General features: G+C 39.1%; 1 protein-coding gene across 3 annotated transcripts in view; it reads left to right on the top strand.

Moving 5' to 3' along the window:
* LOC126248173 (AP-3 complex subunit delta-1) overlaps window positions 1-25,866 on the top strand; it is a 507,526-nt gene that overhangs the window by 66,816 nt on the left and 414,844 nt on the right. For all 3 annotated transcript variants that reach the window (XM_049948943.1, XM_049948941.1, XM_049948942.1), the window contains exons 4-7: window positions 5,214-5,342; window positions 5,449-5,589; window positions 7,572-7,701; window positions 25,683-25,822. In XM_049948943.1, coding sequence (XP_049804900.1) covers window positions 5,214-5,342; window positions 5,449-5,589; window positions 7,572-7,701; window positions 25,683-25,822 — 540 coding nt within the window. The remainder of the gene's footprint in view (window positions 1-5,213; window positions 5,343-5,448; window positions 5,590-7,571; window positions 7,702-25,682; window positions 25,823-25,866) is intronic.

The raw sequence follows: 25,866 nt of genomic DNA, 5'->3' as shown, positions 1-25,866 counted from the left end.
TGTATATACCAAGAAAAGCTAGAAATAAGGTTTATAGATCATCATGATGACAGTACTAGATGCATCCTCTGTCACTCACTGTAATGTAACTTGTTGATTATAGATGTAGATCTATAATAGAAGGTGGAATTATATTTTTCTAAGACAAAGCATCTCCCCAAAGGTACTTTTGGTAAATCAAATCTAACGAGGAGGAATTATATTTTTCTATGACAAAACATCTCCCCACAAAGGTACTTTAGTAAATCAAATCTAAAGAAATTTGTGGCTGGAAATTTTAAGAATCTAATGAAGAGGGTACTGGCAGCCTTATGTGGATATCTTGGAGACTTTCCAGAATTGCGTTTCGGGATTGGAATCAATACATGGAGGTGAAGGGGAAGGGGGGGGGGAACTAGACAAACGGGACTATATCAAAAAGTAGATACATTTTTAACTTGAACACACACTTATGCTGTGAACCCAAGAACATTGTACATTGGCCTCACTGGGCTGTTACACGACAAATTAATAAGGAAGCAGAAAGTATAATTTCGGACAGTTCACGTTACTCAGTCATGTGGAAGCATCAACAGCTGCCATATGGGAAGTGTAAACATTTCAACATTGTTACTCGGTAAGGAAGACAGCAACCTGGACACTTTTGTGTGCAACTATGAGGAAGCCCAGCAGAAAATGATTAGGAGAGCACAGACCGAATTGCCTTCATTACTCTCGTAATGTTATGTAAGAGACACTAGGTAGGACATAACATCACCTAGCAGGCGTTTGACTAAATAGTGAAGACACTATAACAAATTCCTTAAGCGAATGTAGCAGGACCGAAGACCACTGACAACTCAAGAAGAGCAGAACTGATTTGGTCATTATGAATGACGTTATAGAGTGAAGCTTCTCCTTGATGACATAAATACTACACTCCTACTATCTCAGGGCACTTGATCAGTAGGAGCAATGGCATTCATGTCGTTCACTCTTGATTCACTGGTTATGGTAAGGTAACATCTTATGCGAGTTTGTTCTAGTGTTGGTGTTACTCTTGTTGCCTCACAAGGTCATCAGCATTCCATAGCCTTGGACAATGGATCCAGTACTGACATCAGCACAGCAGTTAGGTTAGCATGTGATGGGTAGTCCAGGGATCTACCGACACGGCTCCAGTGTGGGGCAGAAGCTGCCCTATAACTCTAGTGTTGCACGAGTCAGAAGACCTACTGTACTGGCAGGCAAAGTTCAGCATTAAGCATGACATGGTGACATCCGACATTGCGGTCCACACACACACACACACACACACACACACACACACACACACACACACACACAGTGGTCACCGCCATCTCCAGGCAGGGCTACTGATGAGGCATGCTTACCTTGCCAGTGGGCAGCAAACTGCTGCACCAAGGTGTCATCTACTTTCTTTCTCAGCTGATGCAGCATCCTCGGCAGCAGTGTGTACACTTTTGGATGGAGTGGATTCTTCTCCAGATTACATACACACCATATATCACAAAAAGCGAAAACTGAAGAAACTGCAAAAAGGTGGGAATTTAAGGAGATGGGACCTGGATAAACTGACTAAACCAGAAGTTGTACAGAGTTTCAGGGAGAGCATAAGGGAACAATTGACAAGAATGGGGGAAAGGAGTATAGTAGAAGAAGAATGGGTAGCTTTGAGGGATGAAGTAGTGAAGGCAGCACAAGATCAAGTGGGTAAAAAGATGAGGGCTAGTAGAAATCCTTGGGTAACAGAAGAAATATTGAATTTAATTGATGAAAGGAGAAAATATAAAAATGCAGTAAATGAAGCAGGCAAAACGGAATACAAACATCTCAAAAATGAGATCGACAGGAAGTGCAAAATGGCTAAGCAGGCATGGCTAGAGGACAAATGTAAGGATGTAGATGCTTATCCCACTAGGGGCAAGATAGATACTGCCTGCAGTAAAATTAAAGAGACCTTTGGAGAAAAGAGAACCACTTGTATGAATATCAAGAGCTCAGATGGAAACCCAGTTCTAAGCAAAGAAGGGAAAGCAGAAAGGTGGAAGGAGTATATAGACGGTCTATACAAGGGCGATGTACTTGCGGGCAATATTATGGAAATGGAAGAGGATGTAGATGAAGATGAAATGGGAGATATGATACTGCGTGAAGAGTTTGACAGAGCACTGAAAGACCTGAGTCGAAACAAAGCCCCTGGAGTAAACAACATTCCATTAGAACTATTGACAGCCTTGGTAGAGCCAGTCCTGACAAAACTCTACCATCTGGTGAGCAAAATGTATGGGACAGGCGAAATGCCCTCAGACTTAAAGGAGAATATAATTCCAATCCCAAAGAAAGCAGGTGTTGACAGATGTGAAAAAATAAGTCACTGCTGCAAAATACTAACACGAATTCTTTACAGACAAATGGAAAAACTGGTAGAAGCCGACCTCTGGGAAGATCAATTTGGATTCCATAGAAATATTGGAACACGTGAGGCAATACTGACCCTACGACTTATCTTAGAAAATAGATCAAGGAAAGGCAAACCTACGTTTCTAGCATTTGTAGACTTAGAGAAAGCTTTTGACAGTGTTGACTGGAATACTCTCTTTCAAATTCTGAAGGTGGCAGGGGTAAAATACAGGGAGCGAAAGGCTATTTACAATTTGTACAGAAACAAGATGACAGTTATATGAGTCGAGGGACATGAAAGGGAAGCAGTGGTTGGGAAGGGGGTTAGACAGGGTTGTAGCCTATCCCCGATGTTATTCAATCTGTACATTGAGCAAGCAGTAAAGGAAACAAAATAAAAATTCGGAGTAGGTATTAAAATCCATGGAGAAGAAATAAAAACTTTGAGGTTTGCCAATGACATTGTAATTCTGTCAGTCAAAGGACTTGGAAGAGCAGTTGAATGGAATGGAATGGACAGTGTCTTGAAAGGAGGATATAAGATGAACATAAACAAAAGCAAAACGAGGATAATGGAATGTAGTTGAGTTAACTTGGATGATGCTGAGGTAATTAGGTTAGGAAATGAGACACTTAAAGTAGTAAAGGAACTTTGCTATTTGGGTAGCAAAATAACTGATGATGGTCGAAGTAGGGAGGATATAAAATGTAGACTGGCAATGGCAAGGAAAGCGTTTCTGAAGAAGAGAAATTTGTTAACATCGAGTATGGATTTAAGTGTCAGGAAGTAATTTCTGAAAGTTTTTGTATGGAGTGTAGCCATGTATGGAAGTGAAACATGGACGATAAATATTTTGGACAAGAAGAGAATAGAAGCTTTCAAAATGTGGTGCTACAGAAGAATGCTGAAAATTAGATGGGTAGATCACATAACTAATGAAGGAGGTATTGAATAGAATTGGGGAGAAGAGGAGTTTGTGGCTTAACTAGAAGAAGGGATTGCTTGGTAGGATATGTTCTGAGGCATCAAGGGATCACCAATTTGGTATTGGAGGGCAGTATGGAGGGTAAAAATCATAGAGGGAGACCAAGAGATGAATACACTAAGCAGATTCAGAAGGATGTAGGCTGCAGTATGTACTGGGAGATGAAGCAGCTTGCACATGATAGAGTAGCATGGAGAACTGCATCAAACCAGTCTCAGGACTGAAGATGACCACAACAACAACATCACAAAAACCACAGCAATGACTTGCATTCTGAGTAATAAATAGAATAATTTTGAATACTGTTTCATTGTGTCTAATAATACCACACATCTCCTTTGTCTGCATCCTAACAAACCAGTAGGGGTTTCCGACCTGGCAGTGAGCGACCCCTACAAGGCTAAGTCTATGTTATAGAAATCTCTAGAAAGTACTGAGCATATGCTACAAATAATTTCATCATATTTCTGAACTATAAGTTTCACACAATTTGTAGCTTAAAAAATCTTGTATTCTTCTTGTATGACACATTATTTTTTCTGCATAGAATGCTCTCGAGACCGGTGCTTTTTTTTTTTTAAAAAAAAAGAAGTATAACTTTGCTTACTGCTACTCCAAAGGTGGTCCGAATATACACCAAAAAGGGTTGTTACAACAAAGTTACAGTAGAGCACTATATTATGTAATGAATTTCCAAAAATTCCGGGAAGCTGTACAAAGCCATCAGTATAAAATACTAGTTTATAAAATAAATTTATTATCTTTAAAGTAAGGGAAGCTAGACTGGTGCATCCTGTCAACATTCTCAGCTGAGCTGGGAGATCTCAGATGTGTATTTTTGTGTTATTACTACTATATTGAAAAAAAATGATGTATTTAACACAGAGCAACATTGTGGCTGATGTTTTATTATGATGATACAAAAGGGTTTTTGTTTGTACTTTTGGAACCATATAATTAATTAGCCTGAAATGTTTGATTCCATATTATTGCTTTATATTAAAAGAGGTAAAGTCTATGGCACTCAACCCACCTTTTGTTCACCATAACACTACGAGGTAGCAGGAGCGAGCTCATTGCCCCTGCACCCTTTTACCCCCAGTAAAGATCTCTGATACTTGATTTGATAGCAGGCTGAGTTGACCTGGCATCATCCTGGAGGGACTGAAATGAGGAAAACCCTCAGTCCTACCCAGGGTTGATAGTCTAGCACCTCACCAACTTGACCATCATGGCTACTACTGTTTTATATAAGATCATATTATTTATTTAATGGATGGTTTTTACTTTTCTGTTTGTGGGTGCTCATCATGGGCACATTCACTCGAACTTTCATGTGCATACTACATTTATACATTGTCTCCTCAAACTTATATGAACTTTTAACTTCCAAAGTGGAAGTCTTGTCTTTAATGGGAAGTAATTTGTGATGTTGATCAATCTGTCGGTTGACAGTGTCTGAAGCCATGACTTGTAAACTGAGTGAGGTGGCACAGTGGTTAGCATACTGGACTCACATTTAAGAGGATGACAGTACAAACTTGTGTCCAGCCATCCAGTTTTCAGTTTTCCATGATTTCCCTATAAAATACTCGAGGCAAATACTGGCATGGTTCCTTTCAAAGGGCACGGCCAATTTCCTTCCCCATCCTTGACGCGATCTGAGCTTGTGCTCTATCTCTAATGACATCAGTGTCGACGGGAAGTTAAACCCAATCTTCCTTTTTTCTTATGACTTGAAAAGTAATTTTGAAAATGTAGATCACATTCATACTAAAGCTATTTATAAAACAAATTATTGATTGAAAATATTGGTTGTTGCAGCTCCAAATGCTGGGATATGACATTAGCTGGGCTGGATTTAACATAATAGAAGTAATGAGCTCATCAAAATTTACCTACAAAAGAATTGGATATTTAGCATCATCACAGTGCTTCCACGCAGATACGGAGGTGTGTTGATTTCTGATTTTAAAAAAAAGAAAAAAATATATGCACAGTTAACAAAATGATACGTATTTGTACAATTTTCATGACAACTCAAAATTATCATTTTCAGTTGCTTATGTTAACAACAAACATGATTCGCAAGGATTTAAATAGTCAAAATCAGTACGATGCTGGAGTTGCACTGTCAGCACTTTCCTGTTTTATTAATGCTGATTTGTCAAGAGATCTTGCAAATGATATAATGACTCTTGTAAGTATGATATTTATTGTTACCATAACATCTATATTTTAAATATATCCGTTTCATGTAGGCAGTGCTTAATGATTGTAATAGTCAGTATATTAAAGAGACTTTTTCAGCAGTTAGGGCAGAAGACAGAGATATAGGACATGGAATTACAAAGGCGGGGAAGAAGAGAGAGAATGTAAATGTGTTGACTGACAAAAGTGTTAGTCTTGTGGCTAGTAATACTATCTTTGGCACAGATTTTGCCAATAATAAAGGTGGTCCCTACACAATTGTACATGCTTCCTGGCATTACAATCTCATGAGGGACTAAATAGTGCTTATTGGCTTTCAAGAGCAACAAGTCCATAAGATACAGACAACTACAGGAGTTGCATATGCATCCATCTGAAATCTGTCAGTATACAAAGACAAGAGCTTAAGGCCCATTATACACTTAAGCAGGTGGTCCACACTCCATGTTCTGCTTGCAGTTTGTGGCCTGTGTCAATGGTTTCCACAGATAGGTGTGTGCACATTGCTGTGTGCAATCTAGTGAGTGCTGAGTTCTGTGCTCTGTGTTATGTGCTCTAGCACATTCTGCTGTTTGATTGCAAGTATGGTGGTCAGACTGCTGTGCTTAAATCATTTCAGTCTATCTGACATACTAAAAGAGAAATTCCACATGTGAAAGCTTTTGGGTGCATCCTGTTGTGGAACAGGGATGTAGGAAAGGATCATTCCTCAGACTGTGTTCCAAATTGTGTAATTATGAGGATGAATTTTACAATTATTTTCACATGTGTAGTCATTCTTTTACCGAACTCGTTGGTAGAATACAAGACAAATATCCTTTCGACATTTTCAAGAGTCAGACTAGTACTCCAACAGAATGAGTTGCAGTATCTTAAGATAAGAACATGTATAAGTGTAGGAAAGATGATTAATTTAAATAAAGTTTTTATTAATTCAAAACTTGTGCATGTCATTCATTGGGCATTAGACAATTTTACATTTGTGTTTTGAGTATTACGTATTAATTCCTATAATTACTGTAATGTCCCCTAAGATCGCATCAGTGTTGAATGGGCTGATCTTTTCCCAACTTCACAATGTTCAAAATTCTCTGCTGAACAATCTTATTGCCGCACTAGTGAAATATTTTGGTGAAATGAAGTTTATCTGCTTCATCTGCATGTGGTGTCCACAGGACTGTATATGCAGAAAGTTGTTCCTGTGTCTTTAACTGATGTGGATGGTCCACAGCACAGAGGGGTTGCATGCATAGCTCCACTGGGTGTGGACTGTTTGCACAACTGGGAAATTCTCCATAAGATTGTGATTTCCAACCATATGCGAAGCACAGAGCATGGACCATTCGCTTAAGTGTACAACTCTCCTAAAGCAATAGCTAACATTGAACTGCCATATAGATAAAGAATGTACAATAATAATTTTATCAAAGGGAAATTCAATCGGGAAAACTTACTAGACAGAAGTGCTGGCCAGTACTTAGTTTACAGCCAACACACATGAGATTCTCTCTCTTACTTTTATTAGTGTCTATAGTCATTACTGTAGTAATACATTAACAGTTAACAAATAACGACATAGTAGTAATTATTGGAGACAAAGAAAGTAATTTATTTGAATATTTTTTTTTGCAGAGGTCAGTTTTCTGTAACATAACTTATCTGAAGTGGTTGATATAAACTTTTGCTCTCCCAGGTTAAATTTAAATCTTTTAACTGTGGCTGATCTGTCTGTCTGTGTGTGTGTGTGTGTGTGTGTGTGTGTGTGTGTGTGTGTGTGTATTTTTTAACAGATAATTAACATTGAGTATTGTGATTTCTACCAATGTAAAGTTTTGTTACACTAAAAGACTATATTTTGGAAATGTCATGGACTCTTTGAATTGTTTTAAGAATGTAGATAATATTTATTAGTATTATAAAATTCATTTTTTATTTTAATTTTCTTCTGTAAATATGTTGCTTATATTCCAGCTCACTTCAACAAAATCATATCTACGTAAAAAAGCAGTTCTTATGATGTATAAGGTTTTCTTAAAATTTCCTGAAGCTCTTCGACCAGCATTTCCCCGTCTTAAAGAGAAATTGGAAGACACTGATTCAGGTCAGTATTACCGTATTTGTATTGTCACTGTAAGTTGAGTACAAGTACGTATACCACAAAAATACCTATTTTGTCACACACCCATGATGGACTACCAATTTAACTATCATCTTCTTTTCATTTTTGGGTTTCTTATGTGTATGTCTTTGTTTAAATTTGTCAACTGACTCATGCCAGTCCCACTCTCCCCAAGCTCTGCTTCATGTTACTTTAGTAAGTAAAAATACAGAATAGTTCCTAAAGGGATAGCCTATTTTGATATCACTTCTAACCCTTTTTTTATATCAGCAACATGAGCAATTTAGTACTTTGGTATTTATGTTACAGTGGTCGCACTTAATTCAAAATGGTCCTAATGAACCATAGTTGAACTACTGTGAAAATATAGTTTCTCAATAAAGTTTTCATTGATGCATTAACTGCATTATGGATCTCAATATGCAGCTTGTCTTTAGCAATCAAACTGGTTACTATGAAGCTCATTTTGAGAATTTATAATTTTTGTTTCTTAAGATTCATCTCTATGAAACTTTTTTATCCTCTTTGAGAACTTGAATTTTGTTGGTACATGAAGTGTGTTTGAAATGACGTTTTTTCACATGGCTCACCATTTTATCCAAATTCTTATGTAACATTGTTTGACACAAGAGTAAGTAGGCTTCAAAGATTAAGATGAGAACAATGTTTTGGAATGAAGTCTCACGTGAAGTTTATTAACACATCTAGGACACTGTGGTCAGTCTTCCCCATGTGACATTTACATTTACATCTATATCTACATTTGCATGACTACTCTGCAAATCACACTTAAGTGTGTGACAGAGGGTTCATCAAATGACCTTCGCAATAATTCTCTGTTAGTTCACTCGTCAACAATCTGCAGAAATAACGAACACCTGTATTGTCCCATGCATTCTCTTATTTTATTATGATGATTGTTTCTCCGTATGTAGGTCAGCATCAACAAAATATATTCACATTCAAAGGAGAAAGTTGGTGATTGAAAATAAGTTGGTGATTGAAATTTCGTGAAAAGATCACGCCACAATGAGAAATGCCTTTGTTTTAATGCTGTCCACATCAAATCCTGCATCATGTCCATGACATTCACTCTCCTGTTTCTCGATAATACAAAACTTGCTGCCCTTCCTTGAACTTTCTTAACGTACTCCATTAATCCTATCTGGTAAGGATCCCACACCACACAGTAGTACTCCAAAAGAGGACAGACAAGCATAGTGTAGGCAATCTCTTTAGAGGATCTGTTGCATCTTCTAAGTGTTCTGCCAATAAAATGCAGTCTTTGGTCCTTCCCCACATTTTGTGTGTCTTCTTTCCTATTGATGTTGTTGGTAATTATAATTCCTACATACTTAGTTGAATTTACGGCCTTTAGATTTGACTGATTTAGTGTGTAACTGAAGTTTAACAGATCCCTTTTAGCACTTTCAGTTAATTAGGGTCAATTGCCAATTTTTTGCAACATACAGATATCTTTCCTAAACTGTTTTGCTATTGGTTTTGAACTTCTGATGACTTTACTAGGCAATAAATGACAGCATCATCTGCAAACAACCTAAGATGGCCACTCTGCTTGTCTCCTAAATCATTTATATAGATAAGGAACAGCAGAATGCCTATGAAACTACCTTCGGGAACCTCAGAAATCACTTCTGTTTTGATATCTTTCTGTCAGTTAGTACAACCTGTGACCACTCTGACAGGAAACAATCAATCCAGTCACATAACTGTGACAATATTCTGTAAGGATGCAATTTTATAACAAGTTGTTTGTGAAGTACAGTCTAAAAAACCTTCGGGAAATCTAGATGTGTATGGAATCAATTTGAAATCCTTTGTTGATAGCACTCAACACATCATGTGAGTAATGGGCTAATTGTGTTTCACAAGAATGATGCTTTGTAAATTCATGTTGGCTGTGTGTCAATATACCATTCTCTTTGACATAATTTATAATGTTTGAACACAATATATGTTCCAGAATCCTGTTGCATATTGACATTAACGATACGGGCCTATAATTTTGTGGATTACTCCTATTGCCTTTCTGGAATATTGGTGTGACCTTGCAATTTTCTAGTCTTTGAATATGGATCTTTCATCAAGTGAGTGGTTGTAATCATTGTCAAGTATGGAGCTACTGAACCAGCATACTCTGAAAGGAACCTAACTGGTATACACTCTGGGGGATTGCCTCGCTGAGATGTCTATGGCTGGTCTTCGTGTTTTACGTCGCAGTTGGAGCAGATCTTCACCTTGGCTCCTCCGGAGACCCAAACTTATTTTAGATTTGACTAATTTTAAGAAAGATAGCACACCAAATTTTAGATTCCAATCTCTGTTTTTTAACATTTTTGATGTGCATCACGGTTTCACTGTCATTTACACTGATGGCTCCAAACAGGAGAATTTCCTCGGCTGTTCTGTGGTGTTCCCTGCCCATGTTACCCGGATTCGCCTCCCTGCTGAATATACCGTTTTCACAGTGGAGCTCCACGCGATCCTGAAGGCACTGGAGCAGATGAATCGTGTTCGGGGCGATCGATTTCTTCTCTGCTCCGATTCTCTTAGTGCCTTACAATCACTGCAGAACCTGTACCCGGCTGAGGAGATGGTCCAGCTGATATATGACCAACTGTACTTGCTCCAACGGCGGGGTAAAGAGGTATCCTTCTGCTGGGTGCTTGGTCATGTCGGAATATGGGGCAATGAACAGGCCGATCGGGCTGCCAAGGAGGCCTGCAGAGAGCAGGATGTGGTCCAGTGTCCTATCCCCTTGCAGTCTGTCATCTCTGCACTCCACAGGAAGGGCATGGAGTTGTGGGAGGACGAATGGCTGGCGGTGACGGCCAATAAACTACGGTCGGTAAAGTCAACCACTCGGCCGTGGCGTTCCTCCTGCCGGTTGCTCAGGCGGGAACAGGTGGCCCTCACACGTCTTCGGATCGGGCACTGTCCTCTCACACATAGCTTTTTATTACGGCGGGAGAATCCTCCGTTTTGTGATGCCTGTGGTGTGCACATCTCTGTCCGCCACATTTTAACAGACTGCATTTTATACCGTGATGCAAGGGCAGAAGCACAAGTTGATGGGGATCTGCCTTGTGTTTTAGCTAACGATGAGACGTGTGTGTCTAGGGTATTTAAGTTTTGTGATGTGTCTGGACTGTGGCCTAAACTTTTAGGCTGGAGGTTTTAGTGTATTGCAGAGTGGCTGACTCTTCCATTTTTTCCTTGCGGTCAGCCAGCCACTTCCATCTGCTACATTGTTTTAGCTCCCTCTACCATTTTCTTCCTGTGTTTTCCATGTTTTACTGCCGACACCCTGCTTCATCCCACGCTTCGGTGTGGGTGAGCACATGTTTTTCAACGATTGTTCCCCGTGTTTTATGTTCAGTTTTATATTACTGTTCTGAGTTTTTTCTTGACACCCGTCTTACTATGTTACTGAACAGGCGCTGAAGACCTTGCTGTCGTGCGCCCAAAAAACCCCTCTACTACTCTACTACTACTATACACCCTGGGCTGGAGGACTTGTTTTTATTAAGTGATTTAAGTTGCATCACTAATTTGGGGATGTCTATTTCTAAGTTACTCATGTTGGTAGCTGTTCTTGATTCGAATTCTGGAATATTTACATTGTCTTCTTTGGTGAAGGAATTTCCGAAGGCTCTGTGTTAGCAGCACTGTCATCAATATTATTCCCATTGATATCGCGCAGAGAAGACATTGATTGTCTCTTACCACTAGCATACTTTACATACAACCAGAATCTCATTGGTTTTTCTGCCAGGTTTTGAGACAAGTTTTCATTGTGGAAACTATTTTAAGCATCTGGCATTGAAGTCCGCGCTAGATTTTGAGCTTCTGTAAAAGGCCGCCAATCTTGGGGATTTTGCATTCATTTGAATTTGGCATGCTGTTCTCGTTGTTTGTGCAACAGTGTTCTGATCTGTTCTGTGTCCCATGGGGGATCAACTCTATCATTTGTTAATTTATTTGGTATAAATCTCTCAATTGCTGTTGATACTCTTTCTTTGAATTCAAGCAACATCTGGTGTACACTTACATTGTTAATTTGGAAGGAGTGGAGATTGTCTGTCAGGACAGTGTCAAGCAGAATTTTTTCTGCTTTTTTTAATTGACGTATTTTTCATTTGGATATGGGAATTATGATGTTCAGTCTCGTTATGGGAACCCTGTATTCACTAATCACTGTATCCATTTTGCTGCTCATTATTAGCTCTGGATTATTTGATGCTAAGAGGTTGCGTGTGTTTTCACAACCATGGTTCACTTAAATTTTTTCGTAGCTGTCTATAATTTGAAGGCTGAAGTTCTGGGATGAGTTCTATGAATAAGATTAGGCAGGCTGTCATGTTGGAATTGAATTGTTACAATTATCTTTTGTTCTTCAGCAATGTGTAGTTCTTTGGGATATTCTAGGTTTTCATCACACAGTATAACCATGTGTATGTGTGGATGCCAAATAACTGAATCACTGCCAAGGAGTGTACTAGTTTTCTGAGTTTACAGTCTTCTGAATTTGGTGTTAATAACTCAGCATGTTTTTAAATGCTGTTACAAATTATGTAACATTTGTAAATCACAATCAAGTCCAAATCTGAAAAGAGGGTTGTCAGTGAAGTACAACACTTAGCCCTAAAGCATGTTTATTATGAACACTAATGCACAGCCAAAACAGAACTCAACTCGTGGGTGGAGAATGCAGCTAATTGTACAAACATTAAATATTCTTGAATATGCAAACATTACCAACATAAGAAACTTCAAGAACATTCCAGAACAGATCTAAATTACTAAAACACTATCCAGGAACTTGGAACGTGAAACCTGGTACTAGCTGCAGCATAGGGGCAACAAAAATTCAATTTTCAAAATTTTATATAGTTATTGACAGAATTTAAAAGTTTAAAATTCTGTCATAATCTACGCATTAAGAGATCCGAGGGTGTGCTGAAAAGTAATGCCTCTGAATTTTTTTGTTTGAAAACTCTTCAAACTTTTTATGTAAAACAAACAATGTTAAAATTCTACATCTTTTTATTAACGTCTGCATATTTGCAGCCCTCTGCTACTGGAGTACTCTGAATTGTAGCATGTAACATGGTGGTGTGTAGCATAACTATGTCAGTGTGTGAGAAACAGTGTGCTGTGATAGAGTTTTGAATTCGAAGCACGTCTTCTTGTCCAGATTTTATACCAATTAGGTTCCTTTCAGAGTATGCTGATGCATTAGCTCCATACTTGACAATCATATACAACCATTCACTCAACGAAAGATCCGTATCCAAAGACTAGAAAGTTGCACAGATCACACCAATATTCAAGAAAGGTAGTAGGAGTAATCAACTTAATTACAGGCCCATATCATTAATGTCGATATGCAGCAGGATTCTGGAACATATATTGTGTTCGAACATTATGAATTACTTCGAAGAGAACAGTCTATTGATACAAAGTTAACATGGGTTTAGAAAACATCATTCTTGTGAAACACAACTAGCTTCTTTATTCGCATGAAGTGTTGAGTGCTATTGACAAGGGATTTCAGATCAATTCTGTATTTCTGGATTTCCAGAAGGCTTTTGACACTGTACTACACAAGCGGCTTATAGTGAAATTGTGTCCTTATGGAATATTGTCTCAGTTATGTGACTGGACTTGTGAGTTCCTGTCAGAGGTCACAGTTCGTAGTAATTGACGGAAAGTCATCGAGTAAAATAGAAGTGATTTCTGGCATTCCCCAATTTAGTGTTATAGGCCCTTTGCTGTTCCTTATCTATATAGACATTTTGGGAGACAATCTGAGCAGCCGTCTTAAGTTGTTTGCAGATAATGCTGTCATTTATTGACTAATAAAGTCATCAGAAGATCAAAACAAACTGCAAAACGATTTAGAAAAGATATCTGAATGGTGTGAAAATTGGCAGTTGACCCTCAATAACGAAAAGTGTGAGGTCATCCACATGAGTACTGAAAGGAATCCGTTAATCTTTGGTTACACGATAAATCAGTCAAATATAAAGGCCGTAAATTCAACTAAATACCTAGGAATTACAATTATGAACAACTTAAATTGGAAGGAACACACACAATGTTGTGGAGAAGGCTAATCAAAGACTGCGTTTTATTTGCAAGACACTTAGAAAATGTAACAGATCTACTAAGGATACTGCCTACACCACACATTTCCGTCCTCTTTTAGAATACTGCTGCATGGTGTGGGATCCTTACCAGATAGGACTGACAGAGTACATGGAAAAAGTTCAAAGAAGGGCAGCACGTTTTGCATTATCGCGAAATATGGGGGAGAGTGTTACTGAAATGATACAGGATTTGGGGTGGAGATAGTTAAAGGAAAGGCGTTTTTCGTTGCAACGGAATCTTCTCACGAAATTCCAATCACCAACTTTCTCCTCCGATTGCGAAAATATTTTGTTGACACTGACCTACATAGGGAGAAACGATCACCACAGTAAAATAAGGGAAACCAGAGCTCATACGGAAACATATAGATGTTCGTTCTTTCCACACACTATACGAGACTGTAATAATAGAGAATTGTGAAGGTGGTTTGATGAATCCTCTGCCAGGTACTTAAATGTGATTTGCAGAGTATCTATGTAGATGTAAATGTAGATACACACATGGAACACCCTCTCCTGCAGCATGACAATGCCAGAACATACTTGAGCGCTGCGACATCTGCAGCAATCGGATGCCTTGTGTCCACTGTCATCAATCATCCTCCGTAGATTCCTGACTTGGCCCCATCCGATTTCAATCTGTTTTCAAAATTTAAAGAACACCTTTGTGAACTTCACTTTAATAGTCATGAAACAATGCAAGCAGAGGCTGGTCTGTGGCTCCGTCAACAGAGTAAAACATTCTGCAGTATCAACAAACTAGTCTCTCGCTGTGAGAAATGTATTTACTGCCAGGCTGACTATGTTGAGAATTAAATATGTGGACCTGAAGATTAAATATGTAGAATGTTAATAAATGTCGGTTTTACTTAAAAGGCTGTTTGAATTTTCACATAAAAAATTCGCAGGCATTGTATGATATCCTAATTTAGACTACCTTTATAAAAAAATATCAGTAGCGGATGTCTTCTACATTACAACAAAAGCAAATGCTGGAGTAGAACATTAAGTAAAAAAACCTGCATTGCTGATAATTTCCCAGAAGATTTTGGTGTTTACCGGGTGTTTTGGAGCCATCAGTATAATGGCAGAGTGGGTGTGCATTCCTTTGTCCAAGCACAGGTTACAACGAACTGATTTTACTTCCTAGTGAAATTTCAAGTTTCGCAGCAGATGTCAGCTATACTTGCAGCTTTAAAATATTCACAGACAGTCAGTATTAGAAACATTTTCATGGATTGCAGAAGCTTACTCAAAGATATACAGACACATGCAGGTTTCATCAGTGCTAAAAAGGAAAACAAATATCTCGGAAAGCAGATCAAATTTATGTGGATCAAAGGATATGCTAACATGATATAGTGAAATGGTCAGTGACTTAGCAAAAACAGCCACTCAAAACAGCACTATTAAAACCATCTAATTACCATCATCAGACCTGAAGACTACTGTACATAGACTAATAAGACATCTATGGGAAGAAGAATATCAATTCGCATCAAAGGGCAATAATATAGTCAAATACAAACATTCCCTCGAAGCCTTGCAATGTATAAGTTTCATAATTTGTGTGAGGTATAATCACGGATCATTCCATAGACATTTCCACCGAATACACATTAGAGATAAGCCTTATTGTGAAAGTTATGGAATAACAGTAGGGAATATCAATCTCACATTTTCTTAATGTAAACTGTATGCACACCAGCGAATTGATTTCATACAGCAACTAATACGGTGTTGTCAACATTTACCAACTACTATACCAACTCTCCTTCACCAGGTATCATCATAGTTTTAAAACTAGTTATGAAAATCTTTGATAAATGCAAACTTTTTCTGTGAATCTCCAAAACATTGAGAGATGGCTGTTTCACATGCAAATACCCAGATTTCATTAATCCAGTATTCAAGAATGAGCACTTAGTTACCTTCAACACAGATTACACATAATTTCAAACCTTTAGGAAACCTTTTGTAGCTGACAACTCCCACAAAATGATGGAAGGAAAGAAGCTGATCACTTACTACATTTTCACTGTTCCTACAGTCAGACTTCAGCATCATGCATGAGGTTTTCATGTATTACTTCTTACTACTAACTCTATGCACAACACAGTTTGCTAACTGTATCCGCATATATGATTGAATGTACCTGCAAAATTACATCATTGTAAGACACACAATTCAGGAAATACGTCATCATAACCATTTAGATGCATGAAAAACTAGCCTTTGTTTAAAATTGCAAATTACCCAGTTTATATTCATCCAGTGTTTCATGATGAGAGCATTTAGCAACTTCCAACAAACTTTTCAGCACAATTTCAAACCTTTTTTTGAATTTTTCTCACTTAGATGCTTAAAAGCAAATATTTAACACATTAATGTATTTGCAATCAGATGTTTGAAACTGATCATACATAGGAATTCAATTTTTTAAGTCAGGGGTTTACTGGCAAATACTAAATGTCAATAATTGTGGTTGGTTAGGTCTGAACTGGTGACCCACAGCACGACAGACAGTGACACAAACCCCTATGCCACACTGCTTGTAGCACTGCTCCCTTTTCTCAAGAAACACCTATCCAGTGCTTCCAGAAGTTCTCGTTAGAACTCCAGAAGTTCTCGTTAGAACTGACTACAGCATCCTGGCTATACATTTTCCTCTGTATAGCAGTGCTGGCAGATCATTGTGTTCTGGTCATGTTGTTAGCTCCTCTTCAATGTGATTAGCACCGAAGGTAACACCTCCCATCAAACTCTGTCAATCATCAAGCAAGTCTTCCATTTCCTTGTCTGAGAAGCCCCCACTGTCAATCTGCACCTCAGGACTGTAGTAGGGTTCACACGGAGGATGTAGATTAAGTTTTGTCTTCTTGATGAAGGGCCCTTATCCTTGACTTCATATGTGATGTCTGACAAGCAAAGGAGAATATTATATGACCCAAAGTAGCATTTTGATAATTTTTCCAATAGCACCACTCACTTTATAGGCATCAAAAACTGATACCAAGTCTTCCATTAAGTCCACAGAGGTCACCACACAGGGTGCTCCATGCTTCAAAATGAATCTTCTACAAGGAACCTTTAAATTTCTGGAGCTTTCAATTGGCACAGCTTTGGTGACAGCATAGGTGAGGTAGGCAGTGGATCCCCATTTGTTGACTTCGACGACCACCACAAGAGGTAGATTCCAAGCTGTTGCAAGCAGAATTGATGTTGGATGGCCCTGAGTTAATTGTAGCATGTGCTTCTGCCACTGGTATCCCCTACGATAGCTCAGATAGTGTCGAGTCACTAATGCCTGCATCTGATAATCTTTGTGAATCCCTGGTGTCCAGATGTCGAAGTGTTGTGGAAATGCTGCAGGATAGCTGGCCATAGATGAGCTGAGATGGTACGTAACCATGGGATGACAGTTCCTCTTGTGTAATGTTCCATTTATTAATTGGAATTGTGTATTGTTTGTTCCTCATTCTTCAAGGCTTCTGTGGTTTACAGCAATGCTGGATCTTCCCTCTGTTCAGCAGCTGTCATTTAATGCAGCAATGACTAACATTTCATCCACACTGCTGTGCTCTACAACTGGATTCCTTGAAAGGCAATTGGCATCCTTGTGTTTGCGTTAGTTGTTATATACCTCTCTGATGACATATTCATGAAGTAATGTGCTCATCTCATCAATCAACAGATTGATCCTTCAGGCTAATCAGCCAGCATAGAGAATAGTGGTCCATTGTGATGGTGAAAGGGTTGCCAAATAAATATGGCTGGAGCTTGTTAATGACCCAAACAACTGAAAGGTACTCTTTCTTTGTTGCAGAGTAGTTCTTATCAGACTTGAAGAGTATTCTGGAAGCATAAGCTATTAACTTTGCAGCATGTTCCTAGTTTTGTACTAGACCTGCATCTATCCCATAACCACTAATTGATACGAAGTTCTGTCTTGGTATCCTCGTTGCACAGTGCTAGCTCTGGAGAAGATGTTATTGCCACTGTAAGGACAAGGAAAATTATTTCTTATACCACATTCTAGGAAAGTTTAGTTCTCCCAGCAGTAGTCCTTGCAAGGGATATGTCTTTGTACAAAAGTCCCTAATGAATTGTCAGTAGTACGAGGAAATTCTGTGAAAACTTCACATCAGAAATGTGTCTGGGAATCAGACCATCTTTGACTGTTTCTCTGGATATGGTGGGTACTCAAAGATTTTTATTTTTTGGACAGCAAAGAGGCAATTTTTCAGATTCAGATGGAGGCCTACTGTCAGAACACACATAAACATAGTTGTGTTGTCAGGCAGCTTAGATGTTCTTCGAATGTCTTTGGAACATAAAGGATGGCATCCAGATAGCAAAGACACGTTGTCTGTTTGTGATGTCCAAGCTAGTTGCCCATCAAATGCTTGAAGGTGGCTTAAGCATTACATAGTCCAAATGTCATAGCATGGAGCTCCTGGTGACAATCAAGAGTTATGAAGGTAGTCTTTTTCCCAGTCAGCTTCGTTAACCTCGATTTGTCAGTAGCCTGTCAACATGTCCATAGTTGAGAAATACTGCACTTCTCTCAAGCTGTCTAGGGTGTCAGCAATGCGCACCGTTGGGTAGACACCTTTTTCTTTTTTTCCTCCATTCATCAGTACTTGATACAGAAACACCAAGTGCCACGCTGCTTCTTCATGAGGACCACAGCAGACAACCCAAGGACACACTAGGTTCAGTGATGTCATGTTGCAGAACCTTTTTCACTTCCTCCCGTCATTCAGCCAACAGTACACTATATGAGTGCTGGCTGCTTGGTTAGTGATCCCCATTGTTGATACAGTGCACCATGGGCCGTTTGGTCTGTCTTTTATCCACTCCAGTTTTGAAAGCATCTGAAAAGTGGCACTGAATGCCTAACACTGTTCAACTTTGTTCCTCAATCGGGCTAGGGTGCATCGGCAGTTTTGAGAGTAGTTTCCTCCCCTACTTTATCTGTAACGGTAGTGATGCGCAATTCATCATCAGTGACATTAATCTGCCCTTCTTGAACTGGTTCGACTGTTCCAATGCACGTACCTTTAGGATGATCTGTGGCCTCTTGTGACAGTTAGTAATCTGTAGTTCCTCTTGACCACCTCCAATGCTTATGACCGTTTTTGGCATATAGATTTCTTTTGTGAGCCAGAGTAGCTTTTTGCAACTGACAAGAGCTTCACAGATCTTCTAGATCGATGACTGGAACTCATCTCATTGATGATGACGGCGAACCACATCCTAACTGGAAAACAACTGGCCAGAGCGACCTTTGTTGTGTGTACTTGTTCAAATAACTTTGTCAATGTGGAGCTCATGTCTTCCACAGTCTGACTTATTGTAATGCTTGCAAGACATCCCATCTGTGTAAAATATTGATTACATTCCGTTAAAATGATAAATTTGAAGGGCTGCGTTCTCTCAATAATAGTTATTCTAATAAAACATGTTCCTGTGTCCCATTTGTGTCCTTCAGCACAATCACTGTCATATCACACTGTCGCATCACAGAATGTAGTCTTCTTGAGCTGGAGATGATGGTGGTGATCAGCTTTGAACATTACAGTAAAATAAGCCCCCAAGTTGACTAACAGCTGAACATGTTGGCCATCGATGATGGCGTAGTTGTCTTGTTTAGTTTTCCTGAATTCAGCAGCTAGACAAGTGGCAAGAGACTTCATCCAGGGTACGGTGATGGGCCCTGTCCCACAGGTAGATTATAATCATCTGTGTTTGACTGGCATGAGTGGGACTGTTGTGAAGATTGACGTGTTGCAGCATAGTAGTCATCAAATACTCATCTTCTGTATCTGCAGTAGCATACAGTGCGTCCAGGGCACCAACAGTGGAAACATACTAGTATATTGGCCACTGTCCTCCAAATGTATGTCATTCTATGGTGCATTATTCTTGCTGGAGGACTTAGTTGTATCTGCGTTGGTCGGGTGCTGGGTTGTCATTTGATGGCTGGGTCATTTGTTAGCAGAGTACATTCTTTACGACGCATTCATATGGTGGTGGAGATTGGTGCTAAAGATTGGTACACCCCCTCTTCATCCTCCTCCTATTTTCTCCTGCCTCATGGACTTGACATTTATGGCTGCTGTCTCTTGCTCACTCGGTCCGACAGTTGTAGCTGCCACAAAATGCTGTATCTCTTCTCTTACAAATTGGCATATGAGAGATGCGAGGTTACAGTGGTCTTCCACATCTGCCATATGGACAACTTTTAGGAGTTGGTTGTACTTCTTTCATCTGCCACTTTTTATGTAGCATTTTCTTGATGTATTGGTGCCACTTTATGGAGTCATTTGTTATTGTGACATTTTTTACTGAAAGAGCTTGTTTACATGTCTTCTGCAGCTCCTTTCATCAGTAGTGATATTTTTTCAGCTTATGTTGTATTTGAATTCACAATCTGATGTGGGGCCAAAACATTCCGTATGCACGACTGTCATTTCCACAAGATATTTGGCCGCCTGTTCTTAAATTGTTATTTTTCTATATGAACTTTGTCAATTATCACCAAACATTTTCTTCAGTACAGCCTAGGATTTGCCCCAGCTATCAAATTTCTCTTCATTCCTCTGGAACCACTGATGGGCTGTGCCATCCAAGTAAAAACTACACATTTGCCACACATCTTTCATCCCACATATTGTACTTGGCAACTCGGTCAAATACTTTCAGCCATTTTGTCGGGTCCTGACAGCATCTCTGGATACCTACTGTGCAGCTGGCTTGTTGCAGTTTTGGAATCCATTGTTTCCTGAAAATACGAGCCTTGTGAGCAATGTCCTGCTTGTATTCCAGTTCCTGTCTGTGTGGTCAATAGCTTTTACATTGTCTAATTCAAGCCACAATGATGCAGATGTTTTGAAATACCTTGCGTATCCACCAAATAGCATCATGTAAGTCCAAATCTGAAAGCAGAGTCATAAGTGATGCACAACACTTAGCACTTAAAACACACGTATTACAAAGACCATTGTACAGCCAGAACAGAACTGAACTCTTGGAAAGTGTGTGCAGCTAATTGTCCAGACATTGAACACTCCAGAATATACAAACATTACAAATATAAGAAATTTAGAGAACCTTCCAAAAGGGAGAAATGCTTAATGACAAATAAATGCAGGTGGTGGAATTTTTACTGGCAACCTGCAGCACACCAGCCAATGACACTAACTTCTTTAGAATTCTACGCATGTTTCCAGACTTTGGTTGCTGCACGGAAGATTTCTTGAAACAAATCTTCTCGAAATGAGGTCTGCATTCCATAAACATGTAAAGCATAATGTTGATGAAGAAACAACAATAGTCTTTGACTATCAGAAGAGTCCTCATATCTGTGTCTGGGCGTATATTATTTATGCAGATTATACATTTACAGTTTCACTAATGGTATAGGAACTAATAAAGAATTGTAAGGAAAGGACAAAATGTTTGTTCTTGTATGGCTTCAGGCAGTACATAAGAAAGGCTCCAATCAAATTGCATCAACAACTTATTACAGAATGAACACGTACCTGAGAAATTATCATTTTTTGTGTCTATTCACAATGGATTTGGCAGCCAAATAAGGAACAAAAATATTATTAGTATTCTTTTGAAGTTTTTGGCTTAAGATTTCCCCCACCTCCATCATTAAATAAAATTATGCTGTTATTTCCTGAAGTACAGTATTTGCACATTCCATTTGATAGTTTTCAAATAAATTGCAGCCTTCATTAAAAATGCTGCAGTATATTGACTGATAACAAATATGTAAACATTTTTTATATAAATGAAACAGTGATTTGGCTGGGAATGAACTGTTTCATAATAGGCTGAAAGATATCTGTCTCCAGGGTATTGAAAGAATCCATTAACAGGCATTCAAGCTTTGGCCCTGCGTGCAAGAGAATCATAATAAAATGAACGAAATCGGGGAACTTCATCATGAAGGGGGAAATGAACATTTTATTTTTCTTTTGGCCTGAAGGCCATACAGCTCGAAGTGAACTAAAGCAGGGACTGCTGTGACGCTGAACCTGAGTTGAAATATTGTTAACACTTGGTGCAAATGTGGTCATCAGCTATGTAGGAAGAAATTTGTAGAGAGAGAAATTCAAAGACTTGAATAAAGAATTTCTAAAACGTGAACACTGGATGATAAATGAAATTCTTTCCTTTTTTAAACCACTGTTTGAGCAAGGATAAACACAAGAAAGTGATTCCATTGACTAAAAGTCTAATGTAAGAAAATGTGTTGAGGATGGTTTAAACCATTCTTGTTAGAATATTTAACCTGTCTGAACTCTGAATGTGTGGTGACATTGTGAATTAAAAACTATTGATTTCATGTGAGGCCAAGAGAGTTAAATGTCAGAACTATTGTAGCTGCAGGTCATGGGGAGCAGACAGACCATTTATGCTCACGTTCGATATGGCTTTTGCGTGGTCCTGGCTGACTGGCAGTTCTGTGTACAACTCAGCAACATCATTATAGCTGAGATCCATATATAGTATTGTTCATGGTGGATTCAGCCTTTTGACAGATGGTTTTGCACCAATCCCACTCCCTGCCCCTGTACTAAGGCTGATAATTTTTCTCTCAGAATTGTCACATAGCATCAAAGTGAACAGTTCATGAATATACAATGAGGTTCATTCGCTTTGGTAATGCCATTTGCTAGTGATTATACTGTGTGAAGCATATTAATGCTGAAAATTGAAGCACTGTCTGTACTTGGAACATTCAGAGAGATTACATGGATTTTGGGGAACTAGACTAGGCAGTAATTGAGGTGCTCTGATAAACACTCATCAGTCTGTACACGGCAAGGGAAGTCAGATGGTGTTCCGAACAGACACTTTGACTGTGGAAATTTTATCAGTAAACTATTGAAGTATTTGTAATAAAGTTCCCGAATTTACTGCACTCCAGGAAAGTTCTTGCGATCAAATTATTCTTGGGACCAAGAGCTGGCTGAAACCTGAGGAGGATAGCTCAGAGATATTTAGCAAGTCATAGAACTTAACTGGGAAAGACAAATTAGAGGCTACAGGAGGGGGAGTGCTCATTCCAGCTGACAAAAACATTGGCTCTATTGAGGTTGAGGTAGACTGTCACTGTGAAGTTACCTGGTCACATACAAAAGGTGTAAGTGAAAACAAGTTAATTATCGGATGTTTTTACTGGCCATCCAATTCTGCTATGACAGTTCTAGAGCCATTCAAAGATAGTCTGTGGTCAGTAGCATGTAAATACCCACATCACGCAACACTAGTTGAAGGCGACTGTAACCTATGGAGTATAGACTGGCATGTGTAGGGATTCATTGCAGGGGTGACAGACAGACAGACAGACAGACATGCGAAATACTTTTGAACATGTTTTCTGAAAACTATCTTGAGCAGCTGGCTCAGTAGTCCATGTGCAATGGAAATATCTTAGACCTCGTAGCTACAAGTAGGCTGGACTTTATCAGCAGTGTCAGTATAGAAATGGGAATTGGCAATCATGATGTCATTATAGCAGTTACAATTACAAAAGTTGGTAAATTAGTCAGGAAGGCTAGGAGAGTGTTTCTGCTAGATAGAGTAGGTAAGCAGTTGTTAACATCTCTCTTAGACAGTGAATTGACATCGCTTAGTTCCAGTAAGATGGATGTAGAGGAATTATGGGCAAGGTTAAAGCAGACTGTAAATCATCGTCTGGAGAGTTATGTGCGTAGCAAGTGGTTAAAGGATGGAAAAGACCCAACATGGTATAATAACAAAATTCGGTGGATGCTGAGGAAGCAGACGCTGTTGCACTCTCGGTTCAGAAGGGAACGCACAAATGACGACAAGCAAAGTTTAGTGGAGATTCGTGCATCTGTGGGAAGATCTGTGTGCAAAGCATACAACTACTACCACTGTCACACTTTAGCAAAAGATCTGGCAAAGAATGCGAGAAAATTCTGGTCCTATGTAAAATCACTAACCAGGTCTAAGGCTGCCATTCAGTCCCTTGATGACCAGTCTGGGTGTGGCAGTTGAAGATAGTAAATGAAAGCTGAAGTTATAAATTTCACATTCAAGAAATCGTTCACACAGGAGAATCGTGCAAACATACCATCATTTGATGATTGGACGGCCTCCTATTTGGATGACATAGCAATCAACATCCCTGGCATAGAGAAACAACTGAAAGTGGTGAAAACAAGCAAATCACCAGGTCCGGATGGAATCCCAGATCAGTTTTATAAAAAGAACACTATTGATTTGGCCCTTTACGTAGCTTGCATTTATCACATATCTCTTCTCCCAGCACAAAGTCCCAAACGACTGGAAAAATATGCAGGTGGCTCTCTGCATATAACAAAGGTAAAAGAATGGACCTGTAAAATCACAGACCAATATCCCTAACATCAGTTTTCTGCAGAACCCTCAAATATATTCTCAGTTCGAACACAATAAAGTTTTTTGTGGCCACGAACGTTATGTCCCCGAATCAGCACAGTTTTAGAAATCGTCGCTCATGCAAAATTCAGCTTGCCCTTTTCTCACATGTTATTCTCAAATCATGGCTGAAAGGCAGCAGGCAGATTCCGTATTCCTAGATTTCCGGCAAGCATTTGACACAGTATCCAAGTGCAGACTGTTGACGAAAGTACGAGCATATGGAATAAGTTCACAGGTATGTGAGTGGCTCGAAAATTTCTTAAGTAACAAGACCTGGTATGTAGTCCTCAATGGCAAGTGTTCATTAGATATGAGGGTATCGTCAGGAGTGTCCCATGGAAGTGTGAGAGGACCGCTGTTGTTTTCAGTATACATAAGTGATTTGGCAGACCAGATTGGCAGCAATCTGCAGTTGTTTGCTGAAGGTGCTGTGGTCTACGGTAAGGTGTCGAAGTTGAGTGACTGTAGGAAGATACAAGATGACTTGGACACAATTTCTAGTTGGTGTGATGAATCACAGCTAGCTCTAAATGTGGAAAAATGTGAGTTGATGTGGTTGAGTAGGAAGAACAAACCTGTAATGTTTGGATACGGTGTTAGTAGTGTCATCCTTGACACAGTCAAGTCATTTAAATATCTGGGCACAATGTTGCAAAGCGATATGAAGTGAAATGAGCATGTGAGAACTGTGGTAGGGAAGGCAAATGGTTGACTTCAGTCTATTGGGAGAATTTTGGGAAAGAGTGGTTCACCTGTAAAGGAGACTGCAAATAGGGCACTGGTGCAACCTATTCTTGAGTACTGCTGGAGTGTTTGGGATCAGTACCATGTCGGAATAAACGAGGTTATCGAAGCAATTCAGAGGCGGCCTGCTTGAGACATTATTGTTACCGGTAGGTTCGAACAATGTTTAAGTGTTACAAAGATGCTTCAGAAACTCAAATGGGAATCGATGGAGGGAAGGCGACGTTCTTTTCGAGGAACACTATAGAGAAAATTTAGAGAACCGGCATTGGAAACTAACTGCAGAATGATTCTACTGCTGCCAACATACATTTTGCGTAAGGACCATGAAGATAAGATATGAGAAATTAGGGCTCATACGGAGGTATATATACAATCATTTTTCCTTCACTCTATTTTTGAGTGGAACAGGAAAGGAGGTACAGGGTACCCTCCGCCACGCACCGTATGGTGGCTTGTGGAATATAGATGGAGATGTAGATATTACTGCTAAAAATAATTATTTAATGGCCTAAATTACTGATTTACTAATTTAGCAACTGTTATTACTGGCGTTTATACCCTACTAATCCCATTTATTACCTTTAATGTTTCTAGGTGTGCAGTCAGCTGCTGTAAATGTAGTTTGTGAACTAGCTCGCAAGAATCCAAAGAATTATCTGAGTTTAGCACCTGTATTCTTCAAGCTGATGACCACTTCTACCAACAACTGGATGCTTATAAAGATTATTAAATTGGTGAGTTAAAACAATTGTGTAACTTAATTATGTAAAATAAGTGG

This window comes from Schistocerca nitens, chromosome 3 (genome assembly GCF_023898315.1).
Source record: "Schistocerca nitens isolate TAMUIC-IGC-003100 chromosome 3, iqSchNite1.1, whole genome shotgun sequence".
NCBI lineage: Eukaryota > Metazoa > Arthropoda > Insecta > Orthoptera > Acrididae > Schistocerca > Schistocerca nitens.
This window is presented reverse-complemented; position numbering and strand designations above follow the sequence as displayed.